At 42.0% G+C, this 24,278-nt stretch overlaps 2 protein-coding genes across 2 annotated transcripts in view; one reads left to right on the forward strand and one right to left on the reverse strand.

Moving 5' to 3' along the window:
• The window catches only part of NUFIP2 (nuclear FMR1 interacting protein 2), a 30,982-nt gene extending 21,609 nt beyond the window's left edge, over positions 1–9,373 (forward strand). The window contains exon 4 of the mRNA XM_045487838.1: positions 819–9,373. Within this exon, the coding sequence (XP_045343794.1) occupies positions 819–871 (53 nt within the window). The 3' untranslated portion in view covers positions 872–9,373. The remainder of the gene's footprint in view (positions 1–818) is intronic.
• A 652-nt stretch (positions 9,374–10,025) lies between these two features.
• On the reverse strand, positions 10,026–15,910 carry CRYBA1 (crystallin beta A1). Its single transcript, XM_045487839.1, has 6 exons — positions 15,863–15,910; positions 14,193–14,257; positions 13,105–13,223; positions 11,749–11,890; positions 10,691–10,833; positions 10,026–10,271 (listed from the first exon to the last, which is right to left on the reverse strand). The coding sequence occupies exons 1-6, from the start codon at positions 15,891–15,893 to the stop codon at positions 10,124–10,126; spliced, it is 648 nt and encodes a 215-aa protein (XP_045343795.1). The 5' UTR covers positions 15,894–15,910; the 3' UTR covers positions 10,026–10,123.
• Between the last annotated feature and the right edge of the window lie 8,368 nt (positions 15,911–24,278).

Consider the following 24,278-nt stretch of genomic DNA (forward strand, 5'->3'; position numbering starts at 1 on the left):
TCTTAGGTGACATGTTTTATTGGTTTCCTAATTTTTATTAAAAGTATGTATACTTTTAAAAATTCATATGATAGGCAGAAATGGTATGCAATAGAATCATTGCCTCTCCAGAAGAGGGTGTAGCATACAGCTAAATAATTGGAATTCAGAAGAACAGTGGAATTTTTGCCTAGACATATTCTGACTATTTTATACTTTGAACCCAGGTGATCACAGGTTTTTGCTACTGGTAAGAATAAAGACTGGTGGTTCTATGTGAAATTTGGAGGAAGGAAGAAATAAGTCATGTTTAGAACTGAACGGATAGTTTTGCCAAACTTAACCTGAAGTTTTTGGTGCTAGATACCAACTGGAACAGTTCCTTAGTAGACAGTCCACTATGGTTAAGATAAATTTTGGCCTCATTTTGCTAAGAACAAAAATAAGTAAATCCAAGTGTTTATTTTAGTATTAGATTATTGATTATTGAAGCTTTTTTTTGTTTGTTTGTTTTTTGTTTTTTGCTTTTTTCAAATGTACTGCTTTTATAATTGGGAGAAACACATTGAAATAACCCTTGTTAACTGAACTCAACCCCTCTCTAATCTGTAGGAGTTGAAGCCCTCACTGGTTAGAGGACCCTATTGCTGGATATGCCAGACTATTGGGTTGTGATCATACATGTGTTACTACAAAGAAGTGGTCTTTAAATTGTTTTCACAAAAAAAAGGGGCAGCTAAAATGATGATGGTTATTTGGAATTTGTTGTGGAACATGGGCATTTTGGGATTCCAAACCTTATATTTATTTATGTATTTATTTTTTAACCTTCCTTCCAGATCCCAAAAGGATAATCACTTACAATGAAGCCATGGATAGTCCAGATCAATGAAGGACCAGACTGCCTATTTGTAACCTTTCTGCAGCATTAGAGCCACCGTTCATGGGGGACACAAGGCTTTTATGCTCCTAGATCTTCAACACAGCAGAGGAACCATAAGTAGAATCACAGGATAATATATACAAATATATATATATACATATATATATATAGTTATTTAAAAAAAGGCAACTGAAAGTAATTAGACTTCATAAGGAATCAAAATTTATTTCAAGAGACTACACATGGTTATTTAATCTCCGGTACTGAATAGTTTTTTGTTTTTTTTTTCTTTTTTCTTTTGTTAGTTTTTGTTTTTAAGTGTGAATGCAAGTGATTAATGAATACAGACTTATTACCAAGCGTGGTTCTAAAGTTCCTGCTGTCATCAACTTGGGCAACAAATGACCCACTGGAAAGGCAAATCCACTTAAAAGATCTCTGTATCTTGTTCTGTGACTAAAGTGATACACTAATCACGGGGAACCCAGAATGATTCAACATTTCCCCCACTCCTCCTTTGATCTTTTGGTTATACTTTGAGCCCTGCGAGAATGCTGGATAAATGCCTTGAAGTTTGCAGGGGTGTATTTTTTTTTAGCGAATATGATTTGCATGTCTTGCCAGGAGTTAAGCAGCCTCTGTGGGGTGTTGGGGAAAATTTTCTTTCTTTCCTTTTATTTTTTGTGGGGTGGGGATAGGGGAGGGCATTGAAGTTCTATAATTCTGGAATAGTTGGTGGTACATAGTTCACTTGGCTTTGGTTACATATTGGACTTTAACAAGTGAAGAATCCATGAGTGTCATTTAAAGAAAAGTTACAGAACAAACAATTGGCTTTAGATATTTAATGTGGAAAAATATTCCTTTGCCCATATTTTAATGTAATTGTATAAGTGGGAGCAAAAATATACTCTGCTTTTCAACCGTAGGTGCTCCAGACTTGCTCTCTGTCACTAACACTAAATGTGCTGTTTTCCTTGTTTTTCATTGAACATCGAAAGAGAAACTTGTGTACCTTTCTGTAAATTCTCTTTTAATTTCTCAGAAATATCTAAAAGGGGAAGAAAAAACTCCATGAAAGCTAGAAGACTTTTCATGTTTTTAGCCAGTGAGGAGGTGATAAACCCTGCCTGCAGAAGGTGTGTTTCCATGCAAACTATACTTCTGAGCTTATTAGCTTCTAATTATATCTTAATAAATATATTTTATTACTAGAGCAAAATGGGTTTTTTAAGGAAAATAATGTGAAATTCTGGAAATTTTCTTTTGGGCAGAGAAGAGCATTAGCCCTGTCTTATCATCACATTGCCATCCTGTTGCACTGCAGCTTGTATATAGCATGCTAAAATAAATTTTTTTGTGTGTGTGCAGAAACTAAGGGTCCAATTTAAGATTGGGTGATGTTAGTGGCATAAAAACAAGTTCTCTGGCCTGACATAGCATCACATCACACACACACAGAAATTAGTATATCCATGTATGTCAAATACAGGTTAAAAAAAGCAGGGCATTTATATAGAGAGAGGTGTAGTCTTCTAATAAAAGTAGACTGGATCCCCTGGGGTATTTGGGGGAGAAGGTAACTACTTTTGCTCAAACCCTTTGCTTAAGAAATGTCCAGTTTTGAGCGACTGTAGTATGGATGAGTTTTCTTGTTTTGTTGATTATTTGAGACTTTTAACAAGTAGTTTGTGAAAGAAGCTGTTGGACTCAACTTAGAGTAGAGAAAATATCTTTAGTCTGGATTTCTGCCCTGCTTAGATTTTAAAAGTATAAGCATGGATTGCCAATTCCACTTGATGTAAACAAAACTTTTTATACATAATATATATATATATAATAACTTATTGTATCAGTCCAGGTTCAGAAACTTGTGGTAGGCCAGTTCCAGATAGTTTCATTTCACCTGTAAACTGTATCACTTTTACTGATATTGTAATTTTCAAATGTATAATATGTTTACAGATGTGCCCTGCATTTAGTCTGCCTTGTTCCTATTTTGATTTTTGTTGAGTCTCCTGCCTGCTTGCCAAAAGCTAGGATGCTTCAGGCCCATGTACAATTGAAAGCAGAGGCATCCTTGAGCTTTAAAGCATTGAACAAACTGGAAAATGCAACATACCACATACTGAAGTGAAAGAAGTCTGTGTTTTTGTGTTTTTTTTTTTTTTTTTAAATAAAAATTTTCAAAAAGTTATAAAAAAAAGATATAAGGTTGATTAAAGGACAAAAAAAGACTCCAGTTTGTTTTATAGGTTTTAAAGTTCTGCTGTGTGTTCAATTGCCTTGTGTAACCACTTGTCGCCTTAGGGCCAGATTCCCCTGCACCCCCCTTCTTTTTTTAAAATGTCCATTTTGCTTGCCTGGAATTTAAAAGCTCTTCTGTCTCACAACTCACAAGAAACTTTCTGGGTTTGTGACATAGAGGTTGAATGAATATATATTTAAAAAAGAAAACAAAACAGCCCCCGTCTAAATTGGGCTTTTTAATTTAGAGGCAACACTTACTTAAAAAATATCTTTAGAAATCTCTTGTTGCTTTTCTACTTCCCTTCCCATAGCCCTCAGGCCTCCATGTTTAGAGAAGCCAAAAAGAATGTATCCCTTCTCTGTTTGTCCAAAGGTTTTTGAGAGTCTCACTTCTAAATGAAACAATGCAACATTTCACCCTGATTTTCTCCACTGAAATTTCCTTGATTATATGGTTAGAGATATATAGTTAGGAATGTCTCTTTCTGGGAACCCTAGTGCCCCATCATATTGTCAGTATTTTTGGGCATTGGGTAATGGACTTAATTGCCTAGGTACAAGCAGGACTTTGGGACAAATCTCCTTTGTGCTGTTTGGTAACACTTAACTCTACTTGTCGCAGTCTTTCTCCTTAGGTCCTCACACAATTCCTTACAGAGCACTTATTAAAAAAAAAAAAAAAAATCTTAAGAGTTGATTTGTTTTCTGATTATTTTTGTGTTAGCTTCTAAACAAACTTCAGCTGTGATTAATTTAGCACATTTAAATAACATTAATGTGTTATTGTTTGGTATACAGAATTTTCCTTCAACTCAGAGTATTAGTACTGTAGCATAAACCAAATACAGTCTAGAGGGGATTTTTAACATCCCTCCATTATAAAGACTGAAAAAGGAGTGTGTGTGTGTGTGTGTGTGTGTGTGTGTGTGTGTGTGTGTGTGTGAGGGACAGATGGAGATAGTAAAAATTAGTAAATGAATGTGTGTAAGACATTATATTAGTATTCAGAGAATGAACTTGTATTTATTTTGTGCCATTTGTTTTCATTACACAGAATTTAAAAGTCAGGTGGTTTTAATCTTAAAAAGGGTAGTATTTGAAAAATGGCACTAAGAATGAAATCATGACCTATTTTTTTAATAGCTATGAAGATACTAATTATGGGTGAAGATTTCTTTTTAAATCTGTCTTGATTGTAGGCTTTTGTGTCACATACCACTCTCTTGTAGATGTCTTGAATAATTCCCCTTCCCCACAAAAGACAGGGTGTATTTATCTTTCTCTTTATTCGCCCCCACTTTGCTGAACTGAAGTTAATTGCATAGCCTTTCCTCTGACTTTCTTAGTAATGAACTTTCACATGAAGTATATTTACAACATCTGTAGTTAGCCCTTCCTCCTCCTTTCTGGGAGGGGATAGACAATAATTAGGAAATTTGTTAATGCCAGTTTGTTTTCTCTCGGAATAAATGGCTGGAGAAGTTCTCTCCATTGTAGAATTTTGCTGTTCCCCTAATCATCTGCTTACACAGTCATTCAAAATCTGCAAAAACTTTATAAAGGAAAAAAAGTGCTGCATTGGTTTTTCAAATAACAGTTTCTAGGCAAAATCTGGCAAACCTCAGGAGTATTGTCCACAGTACAAAATGTGTTTTTTCACAAAACACTACATAGCAGCGGTAGTTTCATACTCGGTTGTTAATCTTGTGACTAACCCAATTGGAGGCATCTAGTGGTCTTTTAATGAAAACTTTTAAACACAGGAAAGCCATTTAGTGTGAAATTTTGTGTCCTACCCAGTGGCCACAGGCAAGGAAAACTGGAAGAGGACTTTGATTTTAAATTCTAAATAAGGAGAGAATCATTCAGTCAAGGCTTTCTTCAGAGAACTAAATTAATAAAAGTCCCATTTCCAAGGATTAGGAGTATAGTTTATGCCATTGGGCCGTATCAACACATGATCCTTGTATACCTATGCTAACTGCACAACAGGCTGTAGCAGGACAGATGCATATTATGAACAATTTTTGTGATCAGGTCTGTTGATGTGGTGCTAGTTGAATTAGATTCTTTGGGTGGGCTGTGTTCTTTAGCAGTCCTACCCATAACTTAACCTGCTGGGTTTTGAAAGAGGGTAGGATTTGCTCATCTGTTTTTTCCCCCAAGATTAAAGGGGCAGAGGACAAGACTAGAAGTATGTATGGTAGCTGCTCGAAGTTTGCAGATACATAGGGTATCATTAGTTCTTAATGCTGATGTTATTTTTATTAATGTGATTAATCAGCAGAGCACCAGGATTATTTTATGGTGAGAAAGATGGGCTTATACTTCGAATATCTTAAAATGTCTCTTTTTAAATATACTTAAATGTGTTCACGTGTTTGAGAGCCAGGACCACCCTGGGCTGGTTTTAAAGAATGATAAATCATTGGCCCCCCTCAAATGCACTGCTTTACTGAGTTTTAAATTTCACACTGTTTTGCTACTCCATATGAATAAATAGAATTTTAAGTTGTCTGCATAATAGAAACACCCAGGGAAACATGAGTGGTATGTTGCTTCTGCATTACTGGGAGTGTCCAATAGCAGTTATGGGCAAGACACCTATGGAACAGCCATCCTCACATGCGATGGGATTGCTGATTCAGACTTCTCTATTTATCCATACAATTTTGCTTATGTCCAGAGTTCTAAAGCCATTTTATAATACTGCAGTATCCCTTTTCTACAGCCTTACTAAAATAGCTACAAACATATTCCAATGCAGTATCCCTTTTCTACAGCCTTATTAAAATAGCTACAAACATTTTCCAGTTCAGTTTCACTTTTGTTGTATATCAAAGTTACACTCTACAGACCAAGAAACCAACTTGAGGTAAATTGTATAGCTTTCCATATATCCTTTTTTCCTCAGGTGCTAAACAAAGGCTCCAAAAAACGGATACTGCTTTAGTAATGTCTTTTACTCGTAAACATTTCTTTTGCTAGACATAAAGATTTGGTGTTAACAAAAATGGTTTTAATATGTAAATATGAATGAATGCCTTTAGTTTGCCCCTGTTTGTCATATTAGTCTTGTTTCAATTATCGTCTGTAGAGGAGGATCCTTTCATAATCTTGAATACATTTCATTAGGAATTGTTGCATTTTTAGAGTGGAAATACAACTGTTTTCTGTCTTGGATTAATCCTGCTGCTGCTATGAGAAACTGAAAATCAAGAATGTGATGCACTTTTTACATTACTATATACCATACCTTTCTAAGTTGCTTTGAGTACCTTTCCTGTAGCACAGCCACTAACAAAAGTGAATGAATTTAGAATTTTTCTTCAGGAGGGAATCAGTACAAATAACTATTTATGGTATTGGCCTATGAAGGGCAGTAACTTAGGAAAATAAAAATTCTGTTAGTATTACGCTTTTTGGCCTTAAAATGTCTTCTACTACTGAAAATCTTTTAAATCTTAGTTTTGTTTCTATTATTCCCTCGCTCTGCCTCAAAAAGAGGATTTGGGAAGAGTAGCTTAAAAAGTTTCATTGGTTGTTGCTGATTTATCTTTTAGGAAGAAAACAATTGTTTACTACGTAAGCTGGGGACTTATTTTTTGTTTGTATTCAGAGGAGAAATAATGCCATCCCGAGCCAATCAGATTTCGTGTAATCAAATCTGTCAAAACTCAGCTATTCTGCTTCTCTAGTATATTTTTACTTAGCAAAGATAAACTTACATATAGTAGGAATGCTACTTGACAAGAGGAAAAGTCATTTCTCAAGCACATACCTAGACTTGGAGGAGACTGAACCCAAAATAATGGAGGAAGAAACACCAAATGGGGTGGAGGAATATGAGATATGTGGTCCAAAGCTATCTGGTTATATTTTGATGTTGCCAATATTGCCAAGCCAAAATTTTAATTTGCTTATTTAATATATTTGTTGGCCAGAGATCTATTTTTATATCAATGTGCCTTGCATGTATATTAAAAAAGTTTGGAAAGGCCATGTAGTAATGCCTGAGATAGTTGATGGTTCTTACCACCACCTCACTAATTTTTATGCAGTATGAAATGCTCATTCTATCGCCCAACTGGTGCTCTCTGTTTAAAGTTATAGATCTTGTCACAAACTGGAACTGTTTTATAAACTGGGGAAGTGATTTAATTTACTTTTTGTTGTTTCTTTTTCTTAATCTGTTAGTGGCTGTTCTGTAGTGGGAAATAGTAAAAAGGATTCTTCACTCCCTTTACCCCCTCAGCACCTTCTTCAAGTAATGTGATGACACCATTTCTTGTGTGCTTTGAAAAAAGTTTCAGCTTGCTGTCTCCTTTAGTGTTATAAAAAAAAAAAAAAAAAAAAGTGTTATGAAAAGCATTGTTTGCAAAATCTAGGGAGATAATGGAGTCCACTTTAATTTGGAATTCTATGTGAGCTATGATCCAAGTTATTGGCTCTTTCCAACTTAAAAATTTTTATTGTTAAAGCACCTTGGCTTAGAAAATTTTAAATATTTATGTCTGCAACAATTGTCTCAAAATAATGAACTGTGCAATTCTTGTCATTAAAAAAAAAAAAAAAAAAAATCTGAACTCTCCCTAATGTGACTTGTTAGTTTCTCTGTATTTCCTGCCAGTGTAAATGTGAAAAGCTTTGCTTGCATTACGTTTTAGAAATGCATTTTGCACACTCGAATTCTGCTGAAGCTCCATGAAAAGGTTAGATCTAAGTAGATGAATAAAGCTATGCACATGTTTTGAAAGTTTAATTTGTGTGTCATTACCAGAAGTGACCTGTCCTTATTACTTTGCTGTTCTTAGCTTTACCATCCTTAGAAACATGGCTCAAAGTAATAGTTCTGGGCTAGCTCATCAGCGGAACTAGAAGAGAGGAAAACTGGCACCTATTTTAATAAACTCCAGTTTGAATGAGAGCTGGACTTGTATCTACTAAAGGGCTTTTCTTGAAACAGGGCAGTTTTATCAGCTTTACAAACTTTTGGATGCTCTTCCTCGTGGAAATTTTGGTTTATTTGGTCAAACAGAAATGGAAGGTAATTCAAACAAATAAGAGGGAAGGACCTTTGCCACATGGAGTTCTGTGACAGTTCTGTCTTAAGCCTGGTTTAAAGGTAGGATAGCCTTTTTACCTTTATTGCTTTAGCACATGTTTGGTTTTACTGAGTGAATGACTTGAGATTAGAATCATTCAACTGTTTAAAGTTCAAAGCACAGGTTGTTTTAAAGATAATGTGTATCTTTTAAAAATTGCCCAAGCTGATTAGAATAAGTTTAGGAATTGGGCGAATTTGGTTAAATTGCTGCAGTCTGCATGTACTAAATAGCTTTACTTCACATGTATGTGTACTTAAAAGATTGTGTAGATGTACTGGCCAGGTTTGTCAAATCATCTTTTAAAACATTGTTTTGTAATCTCCTTAGGGCTTTTATAGAAGAGGCTAATAAGCTTAAGTAGAAGATAATGCTAGTGATATTTTCCCCATGCTCCTCAATATAAAAGAAATATTTCTGATTTGTAAGGGTTTTCCTACCTATAGAGGAGGGTTACTTCTCTGTCATCAAGTATGCTCTTACTGTATGTTGTTGACTTTGAAAACCGCAAAATCCATCCTTCTGAAAGTGACAGTTAAAAACTAAATCTAGTAGTCAAGATTGGAAAAGTAACCCATGATGGCTGGCCTTAAAAGGCATAAATGGGGGAAGTGTAGCATCATCTTAGATGATATGGCTACTCCTCAGCATCTGTCACTAGTTCACTTATGTTCAGTATGTACTGAAGGAGCAAAATAATTTCTGTGTCTTGTGTGCATCAGCACTTACGAGCTGAGTTACCTCTTCTTGATATGGGGGAAAGGATACTTAGTGGACTACAGTTATGTTGGAGGGTGTTTTTCCTTCCCTCTCCCAATTAAGATTTTTTTCAGTGTTTGTTTTGCCCAGTCAAAAAAGATAGGCCTTTTCTAGATAAAAGAACAGTGGCCAGAAATTTACCCTTTTGCTAATTGCTTAGGTATTTGCCATAGCTGTTTCTGATGTCATGGAATCTGAGGAAGTGTCAGTTACACTATGATCTTCCTTTATTGATGTCTTACTCCATGTTCAGTGTTTTAAAAATACAAATTACAAACACTCTACATCCATACCCAGATTTACTTATTTTATCAGAAAAAAAAAAACTTGAGAAATTTGTAGATCAAATTAAGAGACAATAAGTGTACATTGTTGAATAAAAAATTTTAAAGTTTCAGTGGTGTTTGCGTTATCTTTTATCTTTTGTGTACTTTAAGATTATTGCCTTGATAATGACAATTTTTTCAAAGGGTCAGATGTACATCTTAAGTGTACCATGACCGTATGTCATGGCTTTAAAACAAATCATACAGGTTATCAAAGTGCTTAGAATTGGCGTATTTACTGAAAAATCAGCTGTGAGAACAGCTGTCCTGGTTTTTTTGCATGCCATTGAGCCATATGTTCTAATCGAAATGAGCCAAAATTGAGCTCAGCAATTAAGCAACTAGAATAAGTTGCCAAGATTCTGGGTTTATTTGTAACTTTATGTAGAAATACATGGCAATGCCTACTTGAAAAACTTCCTGAGTTTGTTTAGCATTGATTTGTCACAAGTTGAAAAAAATCAATGCTGACACCAACATATTAGAGTAGCTAATGAGAAGAGATGTGAGAACATTTACAAGTGTGTCTGTCACTATGTAGACTGATAGACTTCATATGTTTTTATGTTCTTTGAGTTAGGATAATTGTATCTGGTCTGGTGAGTGACCTGCAAGGATACAAAAGGGAATTCGGAGTTTTACCAAAGCTTGTCTTTGTAAATTCTCAGCCCCACGAGCGTGATTTATATAAAAGTATGGTAGTTAGTTCAGTCTACACAGTTGTTGTTTTTAATGACATTTATTGTGGATTTCAGCAGCTAACATAAAACTCATTCTAGATTGCTTAGCAAGGTTTCTCTTACTTTGGGGCTTTTAATCCACTACTGTTGGATACGGCGAATCGATTGAATCTGGGAAGTCTGGGCGTGAGAACCCCACTCTCTCCAGTGTTTATAGTCTCCTCCGTGGTGGTCACATTCCAAGATATATTGATACCCACGGTATCCAGGATACTGGTAGCAGACCCAGCTAGAAAATCCAAAGCACATTAGGTTATTAAAATTAGGAACCTGGTCAATACCTGGCCAGGAGCCTCTTTTCTCAACACAACTGATTGAGAATGCTTGTAGGTTAAGAAAACAATAGGCATCCTAAATGTGCCAGGCACTGTTCATGAGCATAATATGGCTACAGCTAGTTGAAAATGAACCTTGATCATGAAAAAACGTAAAAGAGTAGTCAGCATAAGTGCTTCCACAGAGGAATATTTGAGAGGGCCAACAACTTGAAATTTGAATATTAGTAACAACTACAATGTGCCATCCATACCAATTATGATCTAATGTATGAAATCTGATAAGATGTAACCATCGATGTATTAATATTCACAAGGCTTACAGTTGCAAGAGTTACTTTGAAATGTACCCCAACCCTGTTTTTGCACTTACGCCCCACATTGTATCTTCATGGAACCAACTTCGTTGTTGGGCCAACCCATGGCTTGCAAGGAGGGGTAGTCATCACAGATCTCCCATTGGCGTCCAATGAAGTTTTCCTTCTCAAAGATGGTAATCTTCGACTCCTTATGATTCTGTAACCCAGAAATTTTTAAAAACCATTTGGCATAAGCGTTACGGCTGTCATCTTAATTCTTTAATTACCGTATTTTTCAAATTCAAAACACTTCTGGTTTACAGAAGGAAGTACATGATCATTGATTGTAAGAATATTGCAGGCAATATGGTGGTAAGAATTAATCCTGCCCGATCCAGTTTAATACCATAATATTTAAAATGTACAAATAATGGGCATCTGGGTGGCCCGGTCAGTTGAGCTTCCAACTTCAGCTCGGGTCATGATCTCAAGGTACCTGAGTTTGACAATGTGGAGCCTGCTTCAGATTCTCTGTCTCCCTCTCCCTCTGCCCCTCCCCTGCTCGCACTCTCTCTCTCAAAAATAAACATTAAAAAAAAATGTACAAATAACTGATGTGATACTTTGGGACAACAAAAGACATGAAGAAAATATAATAAGAGCAGGGAAAAAAGTACTTGCAGCAAACAGCCAACCAAGGGATTAATATTCACTAATGTGAGAAAAGATCACAGAAATTAATAGAACAAGTAAGCCTGTGTGTGTATGGTGTTGGAAATAACCTAAAGTCCAGTAGGGGATATAAACACTACACAAACATTAAGGCTGAGACTATCCCGTATGAAGTACACAGGCATAACTAGCTGTCAGTTATCCTACTGCGCTGTAGAAGATCTGGGCTCTTGAGTATCCACTTCCTGCCACCCTTGCTTTTAGCTTAATGAAAATACCTCTTAGTGGGGAAAAAAACAAATGGCAAACTTGGACCAGTGTCTTCTCTTTTATACTTTTATCCTTCCTGCTGCATTTCAGCATAACTGATGAGAAGTAATACTAAATGTCAATCCATCTGTACACCCTCTCTTACCACGTCCCCCCAACATGCACAGAAGTGAACATTTCAGAGACTCACAGCTGAACAGATGGGGCGGAAGGACATGAGGCGCTCAATGTGGTAGGCATTACTCCCGCTCCAGGCATCCCAGCGAGGGTATTCTCCTCTCTCCAGGATAAACTGTTGCCCACAGAAGCTGGTGTGCTCATAACCAACCCAGCTGCCAAAGACAAGTAGTGACGTTTGATCATGGTGTTCAGAGCCTGCATGGCCTCAGGGAGAAGGCATCTTTTGTTTTAGGTGTCAACCGTGGGGTAAACTATCAAGCCAATTCCAATAGAGCCATACGACGAAGTGATAATATTTATCACAAGAGGTGGGGAATGAGCTTGGCAGCTGCATTAAGCAAGTTTGTAGATGGACTATTTGTTTTGGGATTCTCCACTGAAAGGGTCTACTTCACTGACCTGAGAAATGTGTATTAGCAAAGTCAGTCTCAAGTTTTATTTCCTTTCTCTCCAGGTTACCTTATTCTCTACTTGGAGCTCCAGGTTCAGGATCTAGTGACTGACTATTGCTTTGGCTCCAGCCAAACCTATTGGCTTCTTCCTAAGGAAGCAAAGGGATGAACAGGCAGCTGATGGATTACTAGTCTCTTGTTTCCTTTTAACTTTGTGGGTTTTCTCCTACCGTCACACACCTATACCTTATTTATTAAAACACCTCAGATCAATTTTGTTACCGATGATACCTTAAAGTATTTTACTCCCTTTAAAGGGTTAACTCAGTTTGGTCGTGAGCAACTTGTGGAAGCCTATCCACTGCAGAGCCAGTTTTGCTTAGGCCAAAGGAGAGCCCTTTCCTCATGTTTTCAGGCTGATGGTAAAGGCCTCAACCTCCCTGCCAAGAGTCCGGAAGTAAGAGTCTAACTTGCCAAAGAAATTAATCATCAACAAGAAACTCCTAAAGACTCACTGGGAACTCATATGGCTCTCATGTTCTGGGGTTGAGTTCCTTCGCACATAGAGAAATTAGCCAGTAGTGGCTGCCCTGGGACGTGCAGGAAAGGAGTTAGCTGTAAAGAGCTTGACAGTTTCCTCTCTATTTTCTGTAGACAAGAAAAACTAAAGGGTCTTGTGGCTATTCTGAGAAAATCTTAGGTAGCAGCCTATGGGCTCTAGAGGCACAGATCTAACGACTGTCACTGCCCCACCGCATGGTCTGCATGTTTTTACCCCCTCTCCAATCTAGCAAGCAACTAGGAACCTCCTGTTCCTTCTAGCTTTGCGTTACTAAATTACACATGTAGTGATTTCTTTTGAGATTACTTCCATAGGGAGGCCTGTCTCCAAGAAATGACTAGAGTCTGGGTGAACATCTTTCCACACCCCATCTGCAGATACCACAAATAAGGACTATGGGGTCCATACTCACGCGCCACATTCCACCTTGAGAGACCGGACATTATCAAAACTGCGCTCAGAGACATTTGGGCAGGAGCTGGTGAACTCCATCCTCTTGCCCTGGAAATTCTCCTGGTCATAGATGGTTATCTGAATGGAATTGAAAGGGAAAGATCTAGAATATGGTACCTCAGGAAGAACAGAGACCCAGGTCAAGGGCTTAACTTCTGTCTGACCCTGTGTTTTCCATCACTAGCTATAGCCCAGGATGCCTGGTGGGGTCTCTTCTGGTATAGACAGGATAGGAAGGAATTTGAGTTAATACCATTGGTTGGTGGTGTTTACATGCCCAGGGATGTACTGTGGGGTTTTGCTTATGATAGGAATGGTTTGCCAGGGACAATAGCTAGCCCAGTGGACAGACCAAGGACTTGTGGAGTCATTCCACCATGCTTCCTGCAGAAGTGTGGCCCAGAGGTAAGGATTCTGGGTCCCAGGCCTTCCTGTGGATTACTTCTTATCTTCTCCAGCCACATCCTCGACAGAAATGGAAGGTATAAAGGGAGAGTTGTGATAAACCCCTTTTATACCTTGTACTAGAACTCGGCTCTTGAACCGTGGCTAGAGGACGACCCTCAAAGCTGTGAGCTGTCCTCAGAGTTGACCCAGTTGAAGGGATGTTGAGGAAAACAGTGAAAAGCTGAGTTTCAGCCACTTCAGGAAATGGTTGCAATCAAGTTCAGGTTGGGAGTCAGGAGTCCTGGTTTGGGATCTGGTGGGATCTCTTCGTTTCTGGGCCCCCGGTTCTCCATGGCATCATAATCCACTCTGGGCTGCTCTATTTTAAGATGATTTTAGTAGTGTGGTGGAGAGGTGACCTAGAAAACTAGGTATCATTTGGGCTTCCAGGATCATCCTTCTGTCTAAATGGGGTATTCTGAAAGATCCATCCTGAGACAGCATCTCAACGGTGGGTAGGCCCTTCCCCTAAAACTGGCATTTTATTGGTCGGTCATTGTTGCGTGGAAAAAACACAGCTCTGGGGCCTGCTCTGTGGCAAGATCTCATACTCTGCTCTGTGGAACTACTCAATATTCCATGTGATGGCAGGGAGCTTACCTTCCATGGCCCCACGGACCCCGGCATGGGGTTGGTTTGAGCCATCTTGGTGGTTGGAAGGGCTTCTGGAAGACAAAACACATATCAGTGACTTGGCCTCATGGGGAGAGGATGAGGTGATAGAGCACAGGAAAAGGAAAGAGGGCATCAGGTCCAACAGATAGACTTTGGTTAGGATCCTGGCTCTGCCTCTCACTAGTTGTTTTCCATCAGTAAAGCTTCTGTGTGCAGTTATTGAAAGGATTAGCAGTAATGCAGGTGAAACACCGCACAGGTGACATGACCTCTTGATTAGTGTGGCTGTCGCCCTCTTGCCTGCCTCCAGGAACCCCCCTATGGGGGGCAGCATTGCCTAGGTCTCAAGCACCCCAGTATAAACTCCTTGGCAAGCATCTAGCCCAGACCCTCATATTACCAATGTGTGGTCCCCTCCCACCTGGCTCCACACAGCCTCAAGCCAACCAGCCATGCATGACCAGGCCACCATTCCCTCCCTCCGTCTCTGTCTTCTAGGCCTCCCTGGCCTTGGCCTGGCCTCCTCAGAGAGACATTGCTGCTTTTCCAGCCTGTGGTGAATTGCTTTCTTTCCTGATTTCTGGCACTCATAAGAGTACCGACCTTTCTATCGAATGTGTCCTGGGTGAACATCTCAATGGCAGGGTCTGGGTCTCCTCTGACTGATCGATGTGGCACCGTGCTGAGCCCCAAGTCCGGGCAGTACGGGGTTGTGGGGGAGGATGGGTGGCATCGGAAAAGACTTATTGAGGGGCGCCTGGGTGGCTCAGTCAATTGAGCGTCTGACTTCAGTTCAGGTCATGATCTCGGGGTTTGTGAGTTCGAGCCCCACATCGGGCTGTCTGCTCTCAGTGCAGAGCCGGCTTGGGATCTTCTGTCTCCCTCTCTCTGTGCCCCTCCCCGGCGCATTCTCTCTTTCCCTTTCTCTCTCTCACTCAAAAATAAATAAACACTTAAAAAAAAAGAAAAAGACTTACCAAAGGAAAGTGAGCAAGAAAAGGGGGTAATGATAGCCAACAGTGGCTCACTCTATGCCAGGCTCTGTTCTAAATGCTTGATATGCATGAATACATTTGAGCTTTGCACCAGGCCTATGAGGGAGGTACTATCATTATCCCCATTTTACAGATGAGGATACTGAGGCTCATAGAGATTAGGTCGACAGAAAAGATGGTAGGAAGTGTAAAAGGAAGGAAAGATAGGGAGGGGAGGAGGGAACGAGACAGGCAGGTTTCATGGCTCAGAACAGCCATTCACGGCCCTTCTTTGGGGCCCTTCTTTGGGGCCCTTCTTTGGGGAGTGATGCATGTAAACTCTGTGATCTATCTTTCCATTCTGAACCTCTGAGTAAGTATTTCCCAGCTCCTGCCCCCCATGGCTTCTCCCTGTGCCTCAGGAAGCTGCTCATTTCTTGGAGCCCCATGCCCCCTCCCAGCCATAACTGCTAGGCCAGTGGTTATTGCCACATAAATGGCACTTGCCACTCCTCTTGGGGTGGCGAGAGCAGGCTGCCTCCCCACTCCCCGTGTTCCCTACTCTCCTCTAGCCATCCTCCGAGGCTCTGACCACAAGACAGAAAAAGCAGGGCCCCTCCTGGGCATGTCTCTGCAGGGGAAGGAATGGAAGGGCCAGGACACCTGCAGGGCCTTACTCACCCAGCTCCTGCTGCACAGTCTGGGTCTCCATCTGGTGCCACTTCCTCTGCGGCCCTGCCCTTTATAGCCCTGTGGCCGATGGCCTCTGGCCCTGTCAGCACTCTGCTTTCCCTCTGCTTTTGTTCCCCCTGATCCCCAGAGCTTTGGTGCTTCAGCCTGCTGGGCAGGCATCCCTCAGGCTTTTGTTTAAACTGGGGAAACAGAAATCCAGAGAGGCCCTGCTGCTGAGGGCAAGGCTGGGGGCTGCAGACCTTGGCTGCCGTGGACTTGATCTCAGAACAGCTGCGAGGTGAGGACAGGCCCCCGTGTGAGTGCTTGTCCCCTACCCCTCTCCAGGCTCCTCACGCTACCCTGGGAACTTCCTAAGACCCAGGTCATACCTGACACACCAAAACGCACCTCACTTCCCATACAGGATATACATTTTTGTTGTTAAAAAATAGGAAAGGCCTATAACAGTTCTGAACTTCATTAAGACAAAGAAAAGAAGGTTCACTGTGTTCTCAGGAATCTTTCTTATACTATATCTATATATAAATATGTAAGGGCTGGATTCAGTTATGGTTGACTCGTAGACAGGAATCTCTCCATAGCTATTTTATTAAATATTCCTTTTATTTTTTTTTATTATTTTTTTTAATGTTTATTTATTTTTTGGGGGGACAGAGAGAGACAAAGCATGAACGGGGGAGGGGCAGAGAGAGAGGGAGACACAGAATCGGAAACAGGCTCCAGGCTCTGAGCCATCAGCCTAGAGCCCGACGCGGGGCTCGAACTCACGGACCTCGAGATCGTGACCTGGCTGAAGTCGGACGCTTAACCGACTGCGCCACCCAGGCGCCCCTAAATATTCCTTTTAATTTTGCGCTTTTGTTTTAAAAATTTGGAGACAGTAAATCTTTCTGGGCTGTGACTATATTGTTTCAGGACCTTGGAAACCTCACAGGCCCGAGGTACTATGCCTATAATATCCTAAAGATTCAAATGATTTCTCTCTGGAAGTTCGGGGTATTTGGTGAGATTAGTGTAGGGGAATCATTGGCTTCCCCAGAAGCCCTGAGGGGAGGATGTGTGGCTCAAATAGCACAGCTGCTCTGAGGAGCAGAGGCTTGCAGTGGGTGAGGAGGGCTTTGAGGCAGGCAGACACAGGTTCAAATCCCAGCTCTGTTGGCTAGGTGATTCTGGGCAAAGTCACTCAGTGTCTCTCAACCCCCCAAAAGGGGATAGTATCTACCTGACACGTTATGGGGTTATTATTGCTTATTACTGTACTCTCTCTCTGGTGACAGATACTGGAGAAAAATTCCATGGCAGCTTGGAGAGAGGAAGGACCTCTTCCCAGTAAAGTTCTCCCAATCCCTCTGCCAATCTCTCTAGTCTGTGACTCAAGGTTCTTTGGAGCCGCTTTATCTTAGAACCAAAAACCAGGGAACAAGTTCTGATATATACACAAGTATGTGCAGATTTGGGCAGAACATTCCAAACATATAGGTCTGATGCTAAACACAATGTGCCACCCTGAATGTTTCTGCTGCTGGATTAATTGGTGATGTCTGGATCAGAGGCTGGCAAGGGACAGAGTTGACTTGGGGATCATGGTAGGTTCTGACCAGCTGGTGACCATGCAAGGGCTTATGGAACCCACTGTCCATGGCTGGTGGTCCTTCCTCACTTTTCCTTCTCTTCCTCCGCGGAATTGGGGTCTTAGGGAAATACCTATTTGGTCATCTGTTCATTCGTTCATTCATTCATTCATTCATTCATTCCCTACCCCCTGGACTGGCTTAGGTACCCTGCAGTGGTCCCTCATGCACCCTGTACTTCTCTAAGTATTGCATTGATAATGCTGTAGGAATTACTTTAGAAACTAGAAATATTGGGCTCCAAGGAGGGAAACTGAGGCACTCAGGGCTCAAATAGAGGACAAAACTTTTCACAGTATATTTTTCTGTACTTCTTGGGTTTTGAACAATGTGGACACAATTTCTATCAAGATAATTAAAGCTATTTTTGAAAATAAAAAAGCTGATTGTTTAAGTATCTGCTTCTTCTATTAGACTTCATGCTCTATGAGGGCAGGGGCTTCATCCGTCTTGTTTGTCATTGTATCTTCAGTTCTGGGCATAACTCCTAGCTCAATAAATACATTTTGAGTGATCAGATAAATAAGTGAATGACATCCTCTGATGAGGTTTTGCAACTCTGGAGGCACAGAGGTAACTCTGATATAGTCCTTACCCGAGCGACAAACGACCTGCATATGTTGTCTTTGTGCTTCATATGCTCTCAGCACCTCAATGTGGGAGTTTTACACCCTATTTAAGTGTTAGTATAATGAAGACTGATTGAGCCCGTTTTTAATTTTTACAGAAAAGTGGGCTTTTATGTTTGGTCAAGAAGCTCAAACCCACACGCACAAAACTATCATGTGTGTATGGAAGGGGGACCAGGGTTAGTGTGCAAACAGTTTACAAATATCCATTCAATATTCTTGGAGTCATGAGCAGCCCTAGCCTGTCTTCTCTCTGCTTTCCTCAACTACCTAAAATCCGAGAAAGCTGGAGAAGAATTACCAGGAATCCAACTAACTGCTATGCTTTCCAAATATCACCCTATTATGATTTTTCAACGTTTATTTATTTTTGGGACAGAGAGAGACAGAGCATGAACGGGGGAGGGGCAGAGAGAGAGGGAGACACAGAATCGGAAACAGGCTCCAGGCTCTGAGCCATCAGCCCAGAGCCCGACGCGGGGCTCGAACTCACGGACCGCGAGACCGTGACCTGAGCTGAAGTCGGACGCTTAACAGACTGCGCCACCCAGGCGCCCCCACCCTATTATGATTTTTAACCACGTTCTAGAGAAGTCTCCCTCTGGCATTGCGTGGCACTGTGGCTTCACATGCCCCATGATGGTTACAGCATGGGCACTTTGGCCCCCACCACCATCTCTTTCCAGGAAAGTCAGGGAAGAGCCACTCCAGGAGTGGAAATGAGGGAGCACTTAGTTTGTAATTCTTTCTCCCAAGCTGGGATTGGGTCTCTCCTGTTCATCCTTTTTTTTTTTTTTTTTTTTTTTTTAAGTCTATGTATTTATTTTGAGAGAAAGTGAGCGTGAGCAGGGGAGGAGCAGAGAGGGAGGGACAGAGAGAATCCCAAGCAGGGTCCATGCTGTCAGCACAGAGCCTGACATGGGGTTTGATCCCACGAACTGTGAGATCATGACCTGAGCTGAAATCAAGAGTCAGACGTCAAACTGACCGAACCACCCAGGCGCCCCTCTCCTGTTCGTCCTTAATAATAACTGCAGTTTACCGAGCATTTACTGTGAACCAGATAGCACTTCCCTTATCTTCGCAATAACCCATGAAGCAGATTATTATAATACCCATTTTACCAACGAGTTTACTGAGGTTCTGAGGGGCCACGTTCTGGCCCAGGGAACCCAGCAGCTTTTTGAATGCATGCCTGTCTGACTCCAAAGACCATATTCCTTCCTCTGGGCAGCCCTGCATCTCTGGCCTACAGTAGGATGATACTACCTATCTGACTCACTGCTGTCAGACGGAGGTAGATGTAAGTTTCAGGGCAGCGTTAGGGATTCAGCTCAATAAATGGCATCTACGTTATTGATTGCTCCAAAGCAGATACCGTCTCGTGCCAGATTCTCATAGAGACAAGTGGGACCAAGCTGCAAAGATCTTAGAAAAATTTATCAGATAAAAAAAAGCTTTCTTTGAATTTGGAAAGGCCCACATTCATTCAGTTTTTCTTTTTTCCCACTATTTTCCTTTATTTGATGTTAGTAGTACAGTCTATCAAATCCTTTTAGGGCACCACTGATCTACAGTGGACGTGGATTGTGAACTCTGTTCTCAGCCCACATACTCCTTGCACGAGCTGGTGGGGAAATGGAGGAATGGGCTGTCGATTTGGAGGCGATGATGGCCCTTGGGGGAAACGAGGCAGTCCCCCTGCGTGTCACCTGGTCAGTTTGAACTTTGACCTCCTCAAGACTAGGGCTACTTGCCAAGCACGGTGGATGCTCAGGAGAATCTTATGGATGGCTTGGCCCCCTGGCCTTCCCTCTAGGCCCAGGGAGCCTCACAGGATGAGGCCCAGTGCAGGAGGGGTGAGGTCATGGGGCCCGGGCAGCCCCTGGACTCAGCACTTTGTGGCAAGAGCATAATGGGGCTGACCAGGCGGCTGAGCAGCACTTCTGTTGTTTGGGAATAAGCAGGATGGGTACAAAGCAAAGGGCCCAGTCAGCGTTCGGCCAGCACCTACCTCCCCCACAAGGGGCTGCTTCTGGGGGACCTGTTTCACCCCAGCCCCAGCAGGAGAGCCAGGGCCTGGCTGGGCCTGGGAAGGCCCAAGTGCTGGGAGAGAACTTGGGGACATCCTGAGCCTCCAATTCTTTCCGAGCCCTTGCTTTGGGCATCCGTTCCTCTGCGGCCAGAAGTAAAAGACACCCACCTCCTCGGGATGCTGTTGTGCTGAGGGCCAGGGCGTGGAGCTGGCTTGAGGACCTTTCAGTTCCGTTCAGTCTCACTGAAGTTCTGGAGGCTGCCTGTCAAGTCTTTTCCTCTCAACCGAAATCCTACAACACGTAGAAAATATGTACGAGGATGGGCCTCATCCTGCTAGGTGACGCCTAGCCCCCCTGTTCACCACAGCCCAGTGGTCCAACACTGTCCCATTGAGGGTGGCCAGATTTAGCAAATCAAAGTACAGGATGTCCAGTTAAATATGAATTCCAGAGAAGCAGTGAATATTTTGGAGTATAAATAGGTTCCGAACATTTTTTTTAAATGTTAATTTATTTCTGAGAGAGACACGGAGCATGAGCGAGGGAGGGGCAGAGAGAGGGAGACACAGAATCCGAAGCAGGCTCCAGGCTCTGAGTTGTCAGCACAGAGCCCGACGCGGGGCTTGAACCCACGAACTGTGAGATCATGACCTGAGCCAAAGTCAGAGTCTTAAGTGACTGAGCCACCCAGGCGCCCCGAACATTTTTTTTTTTTAATTTTTTTTTTCAACGTTTATTTATTTTTGGGACAGAGAGAGACACAGCATGAACGGGGGAAGGGCAGAGAGAGAGGGAGACACAGAATTGGAAACAGGCTCCAGGCTCTGAGCCATCAGCCCAGAGCCCGACGCGGGGCTCGAACTCACGGACCGCGAGATCGTGACCTGGCTGAAGTCGGACGCTTAACCGACTGCGCCACCCAGGCGCCCCTTTTTTTTTTTTTTTTTAATTTATTTTTTTTTTTCAACGTTTATTTATTTTTGGGACAGAGAGAGACACAGCATGAACGGGGGAAGGGCCGAACATTTTTTTAATACTAAAAGTTATTTGTTGTTTATCTGAAATTCAAATTTAACCAGATGTCCTGCATTTTATCTACCAAACCTAGTCTCCTTCCACCTTTGTCTGGAGCACCCCTCTGCCTCTCTGTGTCTCTTTCGTTCTCTGGAGAAGACAGTCAGTGCAAAATCTCACTGTCTTCAGGGAGCCTTCCCTGGCATCCCCAGACCCACATCTCATAACAAAGAGGAGAATGGAAGAAAGTATGTCTTTAAGCGTTTTCCCAAATGTTATCTTTTTTCTTTTTTTAAAGCTTATTTATTTATTTTGAGAGTGAGAGAGAAAAAGCATGAGCGGGGAGGGGCAGAGAGAGAGGAGAGAGAGAAAATCCCAAGCGGGCTCTGTGCTGTCAGCACAGAGCCCGACACGGGGCTCGATCCCATGAACCATGAGACCATGACCTGAGCTGAAATCAAGAGTGGGATGCTCAAATGAGTCACCCAGGCCCCTCTTTCCAAATGTTATCTTATTTAATCTTCCCAAATATCCCTGTGAGATATGCTCAACTATTTTTATAATAGAAAAAACAGACTCAGAGAGGTCATGTTTCTTACCCAAGGTCACATAGCTAGGAGGTGGCTCAGCCAGATTCAAACTCAATTCTCTTTGGTACCAAAATCTATACTCTTTACCATGTTGCTCTTACCATGTTACCTTTCACTTGTGTGAACAAGCATGGCTCATGGGGAAGAGCCACAGAAGCAACTTTATTTCCATCTCCTCTGCTCCTGTACATTCCTTCAGCGGCACAAGTTTCTCTCCCCTGTCCTGGATGTAAACTTGGGCAGTCTCATGAATTTTCTGGTCACTTTTAGGTAATAAAAACATGGATGGTTACTTTCAATCACCAAAGACCGTCTTGATTTTCAACTAGAATATTCCGTCCACCGCGGTAACCAAAACTTCAATCTCCTTTCAGAGGAAAGTCTTCTCTCTGCCACCCTAGCTAGGACCTGCTTTAGGCAGAAAGCCTGCAACCAGGGAAAGTACACTCTTTTTCTTCTTCCACTTACGCACTGGTTTCTGATCCTCTCAGGGTTAGAGGGAATGGGAGAGGAAGGAGAACAGGACACTTCTTCCTTGATGGTCCTGGGGTAAGATGGCTTCACATTCCGTACCCGGAAACTCTTCAAAGCTGCCTGTCTGGTGGGCACGCAGTGGTTCTTGGGAGGGCCCCCACCTGTAGTAGCCTTGACCTAGGTCTATGCATCTCCACTACGGCCCTAGATCCATTCTGACAAGGACTCATTGATCTTCCAGGACTTCTATCAGACTAAATCTGCTCCGGCCCCATGCCAGATCCTTGTGAGGCATGACCCACCTTTGGGCCACGCCAAACACTTGTGCGTACTCTGCCTGGGAAAATTCTGGTGTGTAGGTGGATTCGTATTCAGCCTTCCCTGCTTTGTCTCCTCCCTCAGTGGTTGTCCAGCCCAACGTCTAACCATTGGATTTTGAACTGGAGGGACACACAGCAAGCTTTCCAAGTGGATCTTGGAGCCCTCCCCTTTTCTTGAGGTGAAACTCTTTGACTCCTTCCCCTGAAGGGTGGTGGGGTTCACAGCACAGCTTACTCCCAACACTGTCTCCAAGTTCTGTCTCTAATCTCTCCGACTCTATACATCCTCACGGTAAAAAGGGAGGGCTAAGAGCCACCAAATCAGTTCTCAAACACCTTCAAAATTTCTGCGGAGTGGTCTGTCCTATAACTGTCACATACGACTACTACTTTAACGTCTCAGCCCAAATGTCCACATCTGTGCATTCTGTTCTGTGCTCTCCTCATGCTGTTCGCCCACCTGTACTCCCTTTCCTCCCAGCGGGACATCTTACATCCTGTTTCATCAGCCATGACCTTTCTTCACTTCTTGCCCCTGGAACCTGCAGTACCTATAACACCACTATTTCCATAGCTCTCACCTCTTCACTACCCGCCCCAGCTGCTCACTGCTTCCTGTCCCGGGTAACATACTTTCACCCTTCTTAATGACTTCATGTAGTCAATTAGTCCCTTCTTGTCTATAGTATTTTTTTTAATTAAAAAAAAAATTTTTTTTAATGTTTATTATTTGAGAGAGAGACAGAGAGACAGAGAGCATGAATAGGGGAGGGGCAGAGAGAGAAAGAGAAGGAGATGTAAAATCCGAAGCAGGCTCCAGGCTCTGAGCTGCCAGCACAGAGCCCAACGTGGGGCTCGAACCCATAGACCACGAGATCATGACCTCAGCTGAAGTTGGCTGCTTAACTGACTGAACCACCCAGGCACCCCTATAGTACTTTATTTTTACTTTTTAAATTTATCTTTATTTATTTATTTATTTATTTATTTATTTATTTATTTTTGGGACAGAGAGAGACAGAGCATGAACGGGGGAGGGGCAGAGAGAGAGGGAGACACAGAATCGGAAACAGGCTCCAGGCTCTGAGCCATCAGCCCAGAGCCCGACACGGGGCTCGAACTCACGGACCGCGAGACCGTGACCTGGCTGAAGTCGGACGCTTAACCGACTGCGCCACCCAGGTGCCCCGAATTTATCTTTCTTTTAAAGTTTATTTATTTTGAGAGAGACACAGAGAGAGCATGAGTAGGGGAGGGGCAGAGAGAGAGAGAGAGAGAATCCCAAGCAGGCTCTGCACTGTCAGCACAGAGCCCCACACGGGGCTCGAACTCACAAACTGTAAGATCATAACCTGAACCGAAATCAAGAGTTGGATGCTTAACCAACTGAGCCATCCAGGCACCCCTATTGTATTTTAAAAAGTAACTTCTATATTTTATTATAGAAGTATATGTAACTTAAGAAGTCATATATTAATAAAAGATATATAATGCATGCTTGTTTGTTTGTTTGTTTGTTTGTTTGTTTGTTTTTACAAACTCACAAGCCCTACTCCCCAGAGGCTCTCATTGTCAACTCTTTTAGTTTTTCTTTCATTGATTTTAGATGTTATATACAGATTTCCTACATTGGCAGAGAGGATTTTAGCTCTTTTCCCCTCCCCATCCTTCTATAGATATATTACAAATTCTGCTTGCATCCATATTCCG

The sequence above is a fragment of the Leopardus geoffroyi genome, chromosome E1, assembly GCF_018350155.1.
Source record: "Leopardus geoffroyi isolate Oge1 chromosome E1, O.geoffroyi_Oge1_pat1.0, whole genome shotgun sequence".
NCBI lineage: Eukaryota > Metazoa > Chordata > Mammalia > Carnivora > Felidae > Leopardus > Leopardus geoffroyi.

Excerpts from the sequence above, each read along its gene's own strand:
- CRYBA1 (XM_045487839.1), bottom strand. The coding sequence starts at position 15,893 with ATGGAGACCCAGACTGTGCAGCAGGAGCTGG. Across the intron at positions 14,258-15,862 it reads GACTGTGCAGCAGGAGCTGG|AAGCCCTTCCAACCACCAAG; the intron begins GTGAGTAAGGCC and ends TTTGTCTTCCAG. Across the intron at positions 13,224-14,192 it reads GGTCCGTGGGGCCATGGAAG|ATAACCATCTATGACCAGGA; the intron begins GTAAGCTCCCTG and ends AATTCCATTCAG.